The sequence below is a fragment of the Cimex lectularius genome, unplaced genomic scaffold (assembly GCF_000648675.2).
Source record: "Cimex lectularius strain Harlan isolate CLEC.00 unplaced genomic scaffold, Clec_2.1 scaffold117, whole genome shotgun sequence".
Lineage (NCBI taxonomy): Eukaryota > Metazoa > Arthropoda > Insecta > Hemiptera > Cimicidae > Cimex > Cimex lectularius.
Window position 1 is genome coordinate 635,067 of NW_019392706.1, and position 8,838 is coordinate 643,904.

General features: G+C 38.2%; 1 protein-coding gene across 1 annotated transcript in view; it reads left to right on the plus strand.

Annotated features, from left to right (window-relative positions):
* Positions 1 to 5,103, plus strand: part of LOC112126692 — a 92,847-nt gene extending 87,744 nt beyond the window's left edge. Inside the window, exon 2 of the mRNA XM_024226255.1 lies at positions 4,753 to 5,103. Coding sequence (XP_024082023.1) covers positions 4,753 to 4,922 — 170 coding nt within the window. The 3' untranslated portion in view covers positions 4,923 to 5,103. The remainder of the gene's footprint in view (positions 1 to 4,752) is intronic.
* Positions 5,104 to 8,838: the final 3,735 nt, after the last annotated feature.

Below are 8,838 nucleotides of genomic sequence, written 5' to 3' on the forward strand. Positions count from 1 at the left end.
GGTCAAACTCCGATGCAAGAATTCCGTTTACTGGTCTTGTTTAAGTGTAATACTTTCAAAGAGGTCTTTGAAAATAATTTGATGCCTTTTTAACATAGTGGAAACATCAAAAATATCAAAATCAAATTAAACTTGACAATATATCCTCCTAATCAACTATTATAATCTTTCAATGTAGCTTGAAATGCATAAAAAATCATGACGGATAGGAGGAGGTCTGGTCTTGCTCGATGACTGGCACTACCAAAATCATTATCACAGCTTTTCCTTGACTGGCCGATGGCGTTGGAAGTTAAGTAGTTGCAAATAAGTTCTCAACTTTGTGAAAATTAGTAAGACTTCTCCCGATCTAAAGAACTGGATGAAACTCATGCGAATATTTGAGCAATTGTGCATAGGACATACATACGGTACACATAGCAGGAAACTTTCATAGCAGTCATATAATTGGAAAGACTTTGCAGTAGCCCGATTTCCCTTGCGCTACTTGTTATTTGGCATACGACTTAACTTTCTGCTTAACACGATCGCTCTGAAAAATAACTAATAGTTCACTATTTTTCGTGGTGTTTGAAATATTTACCGTGAGAATTGCTAGCATTATTGAATTTTTTAACCTTGGTTAGCAGAGTTTTAAATAAAGGACAGGTCTCTTTCTATGATTTCTGATCAAGTTCTTTTAATGGAGGATGAATGGGAGCATGATGGCATTGCTCGATTGTGCTGTTTACGTAATGCAAAGAGTTGAGTGTACCAAGGATTCTTTTAAGACGGAGCTTATTGGTTCATAGATTTGAGGTTAGGTTAATGGAGCTTTGGGGCAAACATCCATTGCAGTGGAAAACCTTAGGAGAGCATTATAAAAGGTACGCTAGGAGAAGGATGGGTTTTATAGAGAGGAGACGAAGGATTTCAAAAATTATAAGTCATATTTGATGATGACGGCACTGCTGAATGATGAAAAGCTTTTTCGGGAAGAGTAGTTATGATACTTTACATAGTTCCTTTTCTAAGTCAAACTCAGTCTTTACTAATTACATTCCCAGAGTCTTTGCCAATGACTTATCAATGAATCTTTCGGCGACATTGGCATGACCTTTTCCCCTGATTTTGTCAGGGATTTTACCAATGACATTATCAAAGAATATTCCAAAGACTCCAAGGTCTTTACTATTTAACTTCACAGTGATATTACCATTGACTTTTCTATTTACGGTACCAATGACTTTACACAGAATGCGTCAGTTACTTTACGAATGACTTTTCTATCTACGGTACCAATGACTTTATCAGATAATTTGTCAGTGACTTTACCAAATTTACGGTACCAATGACTTTATCAGATAATTTGTCAGTGAGTTTACCAACGACTTTTCTATTTACGGTACCAATGACTTTATCAGATAATTTGTCAGTGACTTTACCAATGACTTTTCTATTTACGGTACCAATGACTTTATCAGATAATTTGTCAGTGAGTTTACCAATGACTTTTCTATTTACGGTACCAATGACTTTATCAGATAATTTGTCAGTGAGTTTACCAACGACTTTTCTATTTACGGTACCAATGACTTTATCACAGAATGCGTCAGTTACTTTACCAATGACTTTTCTATTTACGGTACCAATGACTTTATCACAGAATGCGTCAGTTACTTTACCAATGACTTTTCTATTTACGGTACCAATGACTTTATCAGCTGTTTGCAGAGTTCAATTTAACAACTCCACCAATACTCTAACTTTCAAATAATTATCGTACATTCTCCCAACATTTGCAGTATACCCCTTAACTTTAAAAATCGATCCTGGCGTAATTTTGGTGTTAGTTTAAAACCTAAAAGAGTGATAATTTTGTCACGGTTAGCCACCAGCTTGGCAAGAAAATTATCCACCTCCTTAAAAGGTAGATCAAAATGAACGTTTCCGGCCACCTTTAAAACAAAGAGTCGAAGAGAAGAATAGCTTTATTGAGGAAATTAACCGAGAGACCATTCGTGGCGATTGAAAAGCCCCATTCCGCATGTCCTCGCTTTTTTCAATTGACAATAGGAGAAGGTTGCTGCAGTCCGCGGGCTTTCATCAGATATGTCCCTGATGTATTCGCCCTGGGCTAAAACGTCGTACTTCATAAACAGCGTTAATGGAAGTCAGTGTCGGAAAACCGTTTCGTGTCGAGTCGCCGTTTATCAAAACCACCCCGGCGTATGCCGTGTCCCTGTGGAATATCGACACCAATGACGCCCGCCGGCAGGAACCGACTCCTTCTGACAGAAGAACACACAAAGTACACGGCATGAAAAGAAAATTACCGTCTTTTTATTAACAGTTAATTATGAACGTGGCTCCATTCGTGAAAAATCGAATCTGCCATTCCTGCTTCGTAACCATATTTTTCGCAACAAACCTCACAGATCTTTTTGATTTTACAGATTCTAGGGGGGTTTTTGTGATTAAGCTTCTTTAGAGTTTCTTCGTGAAGGTGACCACAGGGTTCCTTTCAACATTTGGTGTTCATGTGGTCAATGACAAGTGTTCGGAAATGTTAATCAAATTTCGTTCCCTGAAAGGATTCATGTCCAATTGTGGTCTAGATTTCGTAACGCGCGCATCCACACTTTCTTTGTTTCAAAGGTTCTTCGATCTACTCTACAACTCGTTCTTCTTACAACCGTTACTAGGACGGTTTTAATTAATTATATTATTTGATTTCTTACTGATTAATTCAACAATTCGTCAATTTTAAAGTACTGGATTGATAAATATATTGAGTAACGAATGATATAAGTATTGAGCAACAAACTCAAAACTTGTAAATGAAATATTATAACAGGGAACCGTAATGACCTCCCTTCTGTAATGGACCTTTGTGATTTGCGTAACTGGGTTCGACCTGTTTACAATTACTGCTCGAAAATGTCACCGAAGACTACAAAATTCACGTCGCCGTTTCACGAAACCCTTTAGAAAACGGCGAGAAGATTGGATCCGTTCGGTATTTTCTTCATTGGCACCGCATTTCGGCGTTAACTTTATCTCGCATCCCAAGGCCGCGATTGTTCGACTCCGATCACATACTCTTTCGCGGACATGGTCATTACGTTTCACAACTGCGTAGATGTCAAGTTTTCCTTTGGGAAAAAACGATAATGAGGAACAAATTCCTGCTAGTATCTATTCAAGAAGTTAACCTATCTATTAAAAGGTCAAAAGAAAACAAAAAGCGACGAAGAAGAAGTTTCCTTCATTATTCCATTATTAAATATGATGGAGCGATGTAGATGTAGATGTAATATTCTAGGTGTGTAAAATACTGCCCCCGTTGAGGCTACTGTATCCTGCGTTCTGTACCTATAGCATATCGGTGAGTCCTAGCTCATCAAGAAAATTGAAATTGGTTGAATTTCAGTTAGCACTTACTACAGCAACAATAGTACTCGAGGGGCGTCGGTGGCCGCAACGGTTTAGGCGTTGACACGGCGCTCACCACTTTAAGGTCCCAATCCAGCGGCCCTGCATTCGAACCCGACATACTTACAAATGGGCTTTTTTTCAAAAACACCGGCACCCCGAGAGTTGATATAATCTCTGCTGTTGCGAACCCTCGTAAAAAAAAGAAAAAAATAGTACTCGCAGCATCATCGTTCGCACTCTCGGACTTTAAGCAGTCGACGTGGCTGCCTGCTGCACGAGGGCCTTCGTTCACTTCTGACTCCTGCTATCGCCATCAGCACCACCCATAACCTTCTTAGAGCTACCAAAAAGCCCGGTCATTAAAGTATCCTCCATTTTGTACCTACAGCGCAGCGCTTCATCGAGAAATTTTATTATTATTTTATTATAATGCGCCAAAGACTGCAGAAGAATCGTCCAAGCTCCTTAATACGTTTCAAACTTCATATCCAAAATGACTTTTACACTCTTTTCGTACAGAATTGATCCTGTCCCACTTCCTCAAGTTTCAACCTAATCATTCAACCCATTAAATCTTTCGAGCTCAAGCCTTCTCTACTATCTCCCAATCTAAGAATATTCCACGCGCCCCAAACGACGATGATCCCGATACATCTTCGCCCTTAATTCGATAAAAAAAACTTTAGTACCAGCCGGCTTTTTATAACATGTGCCCACCTGGAGTAGTTCTGGCGAATCTTGGAATCAGACATGATTGTCAAGAACAACCAACTGAAAAGAGTTGAACGGTGAGGTTCACCCAAGCCATCCATTGCATTCAATCCTTTCTATCAAAGCTCGTCTGAAGAACCTAACCATCCATCCATCCTAACCCTACTTTTCAAGCCCCCCGAGAACTCGCCACGTTGTTCTAATAACCATCCAGGCATTTCAGTTAATAATCCTCCAAACACCTTACTTCGTCTCTAACCTAAATGTTCACATTGACAACACTTGGTTAAAGAATTGATCCATTCCAACCTCAAGGTGCACTCCAATCTTTTAACCCATCCTAACCCTATTGCTCAAGCCCTCTCCAAATACCTACCATCCCAAAAACCCTCGACGACACCTCAAACGAAGATCACTCCGAGATATCATCGTAGTGCTGGTATTGTGGCTGGGTTTTTGTAGCATAAAGAATAATTTATAATATGTTTATTTACAATATACAAATAAATATTTATTTTATTTTTGTTTTATTAGATACGGATTGTGTTGTAGGGTAAACCTAAATATGGTCTTGATCGTTGTGAGACTAATTTTGTTCCTTGCTATTTTTTTTTTTTTTAACAGGGCGATTTCGGCAATCACCCGCTCACGATTCTCTATTCACTGGACAAACGAATCTACATCTAATTCGCTGGAATTGGAGCGTCAAGGCCATGGCTGCAGGCGATGGACCCTGTCCTCCGTTGATCGTCGATCCGCGGGCAACTTCTTACATCGTCATTCCTCATCGGTGAACATCTCGGCGAACGGGCCGTTACTCAACTCTTCAGACAAACTGGTTTACGTCGACCGTTCTACGTGGAAACGTTATTTTGTAAATTGATTTACCTATCAATCAAGCCCATCTTTAAACAGGTTGTAAATCCAGAAACTTACTACTGTTTTTTTTTTTTTTAAAGCAGTCATAGCAATGAGAAAAAGNGTGTATATATATATTAAAATATATATATATATATATATATATATATATTAAAAATACACTTAGAGTACAAAAAAAATTATAATAAACAACATTATAACCCTCATTATCTACGTTATGTAAAAAAACTTAAGCCTTAACTTTAACTGATGGATTATCAGTGTAATACAGTGCGACAGTACTTATTACGAGAGAATTTCTGTTAGAGACAAATGTGCAGTATAATGTCGGCACGTAAGAACTTCGTAGGCCAGCTGTTGTCGTGAAAGATTCTTGGACTCTGCTTTTTTTGATTGAATGACTCCAGACATAGACGTAGATGTAATATTTCAGGGTATGGTATACTGCGCCCTTTGAGAGCTATTGTACCCCCCGTTCTCTGCCCAAAGCACATCGGTGAGTCCAATTTTATCAAGAAACTTGATTAATAGGCCTGGTTTTAGTGGTTGAAGCTCTTCTATGGTCACATTATACATCCCAAAACATTTCCTCCTGCGGGCTAATGTAGCTCCGCAGTTTGTTAGTAAGTGTGTTGGTGTTTCTTCTGCTTCCTTGCAGAATGTACATGTGCCATCTTGGATTGTTCCAATTTTCTTTAGGTGTCCATTTAATCTACAGTGTCCTGTTAGGAATCCTGTTAGGATTCGCAGTCTGTTCCTGCTTCCTTTGACACATTTTGTGATTTCTTTCTTGCCAAAATTGGTTAGAAGATGGATTGTCTATGTCCAAGGTGTTTCCAAGTTTCTTGGGTAAAGTTTATGTAAGATTATTATGGGTCCGTATCTGCTGAAAGATAAGGAGCTTACAGAAAAGTTGCCCCCATTAATGTACTTTAAACATATACTCTCAATTTCTCATAGGTCAATTAGCACTAACATAACATAAAGTCTAAAGTCACAAGAAAAGTGAAATATCTCGAACTCAATAATTTTATCGAATTCTTGATTTTCTTTTTTTTATATGGATGAGACATCTACGTAAAAAATAAACAGTTGGAAAAGCTTACGAAGTTTTTATAATCCAGACATTTGTCAATATTTGGAGAAACAAAACAATCTTACTTAAAATTTAGACGATAACATTGGAAACCGATACAAATGTATCTTTTAAGTGATTTCCTATTTTGTTTGCTTAGGTATAAATAATGAATCTCATATGGTTTTTAGTGCTTTTTAACCTGTAGTAACTCGAAACGTGAAATATCTCAAATACAAAAGATAATCAGGGCTTGTTCAATATGGGCTTTTGGTCCAATTTGATATTTAGGATAACCTCCTGAAATATTACAATTAATTAAGGTTTTTAGTTGAGATGAAAAAAAGTTAATGGCACGAGCGTGATTCGAACCCACGATCTTCGGCTAGATACGCCGCTGCTCTACCACTTGAGCTGTCGTGACCTCGATCCACTCGGACATCAACTTCCTATCTCAACCCCACCTTGAAAAATGGCAAAAAGGAGGGAAAACTCATAAGGTGGGGTTGAGATAGGAAGTTGATATCCGAGTGGATCGAGGTCACGATGGCTCAAGTGGTACAGCAGCGGCGTATCTAGCCGAAGATCGTGGGTTCGAATCCCGCTCGTGCCATTGACTTTTTTATCTCAACTGAAAACCTTAATTAATTGTAATGTATTAATTGGTCAAGCGGACCACGAAATTAGTGAATTGAACTCCTGAAATATTTACGTCTGCTCACATTTCTGTATGTACGTGTGCTACGTCACATTTCCTACTCTAGTGGTAAAAATGTAAGTACAATTTTGTCAATAAATTAAATGTATCCAAATTTCCAAAAAATCATGGACCAGTGAGGGAAGTACTTTGTACGTATAGCAATCACATCGGAAAGGTTCCATTCTATCCTTCCTCAACCAGGGCAAATAATTTACAACCCTCTCTCAGCTTGAACAACTACCTCAATTGTGGTTCAATCCAACACAAAAAGCACTGAATTTAAAACCTGTATAGAAATGTTCAGCCTGACAGTAAAGCTGTTTTAGTATGGTATGCTTTTAAGTGCCTCGGATGTTAGGATAATCCCGAGACGATCTTATTCGTTGCATAACTCGCAATGATAAATATTCAACTTTGTTTCTCTTAGGTGGCGGCATTAATACACATATGATCTTGATTTACGTGGACAACCAATGCAAATATGTTCGGTTTTTTTAATAGCCTATCTATAAATACAAAACGTTGAAGCATATTTTGCTAATGTTTATTATGCAGTTATACTTGTTTATATAGATGTTTTGAGTATGTAATAATTATTTTGTTTCGACGTTCCCAACAGCGACGTTAATAGCTTTAAGTCGGAATGTACGTAGGCAGTAAGCCTGAAGCACACAGCGCGTCCACAACTCTCACAAGCCTGAATAATATCAAAACATCTCTTTAAATTGTGACGAAAAAAAATTTTGCCAAGGAAAAATAAGTAAGAAAGAGAAATTCTCGATTATAAGATGAGGGTGGGATAGCCCACCATTTCTTTTGTTCAGTAAACAATCGGATATTATGCGTTTTCCTGAGGCTTACTAATCAAGCCCGGGCTTGTAACAAAGAATGAATCGACGATTATTTGACAAATTGAATTCAATTTGTTTTTGCCAATTGACAAAAAACGTTCTTTTTAACTGCGAACTTTCAGGTGGAAGGATGAAGATGATCAGGATAATAAAAAGGATTGCTGCTCCTCAAACACTGCAGTCTTCTGACGCATTATGCTTTTCCTAGTTCCTTATTTAAATTTAACTTGTTTCTGCATTCAAGAAGGACTATTAGATGTCATTTCTGTAATATTTTCCCCTGGTCATCTGGCTACTCTATATTATATCAGTATTGAACAGTTCTCATTCAAAAATAATATAGGGTCTTCCTGCTTACTGTATAACCTACAAGTCGTTTGTCAGCCCATCTACACCATGGCCCATCATCCGTGGGTTGGCATATACTAGCCAATGATGTGACGGTAGTGGCTTTGGCTTTAGGATCGGGTTTTCCTATCGAATCAAAAAAGCCAGCCTTACCGCGCTTAGTCGACCAGTCTGTGGATGGGCATAGATGACCCAAAATTGCCAAGGGACTGGTCACCACTGACGGCCATCTTTCCGACCATTATGTTGGATCATTGTGTACAGGAGGGATTAAATAAACTTTGTGAAGGTGTTTTGTGAGATGCCAGTGAACGGTATATGATCCTATCGCTCCCCTGGTTCTTATCTACCTGTGAGGATTTTTTAACCATGGGTTTAATATATTTGGCACCTCTGGAATTCGTCCATTCTTTTTTTGCTTTGTATAATAATAAAGTTTATTAAATTTATTAGAAATACAAGTGTTTGTGTCGTGTTTATGTTAATATATTAGGATGAATGTAATTTATTAGCGTGAAAGGAAGGGGTTATTTACCCCGCCCCGAGGAATATCGAGTACTCTGGGAGAGTGAATGTGACCAGACTTCTATGTTTGTGGCGATATATATGTTATGTATTGTATGTTATGTATCTATTCTTAAATTGACAACCTGAGGTACTAACAAGAGGCTAGCTTTTTAAAATAACGACGTAATATACAAGTAAAAGCAGAGAGTCAGTAACCAGATCGAGATGCTCAAATGGCTGCAGTTCAATACAAAATACGCGAGAAAGACAGGAAAGAGAAGGAATACATGCGGAGGGCCGGCGATGACCTCAGCTGTTTGTCGGCCCATAAACCTTCCACTTTATATATA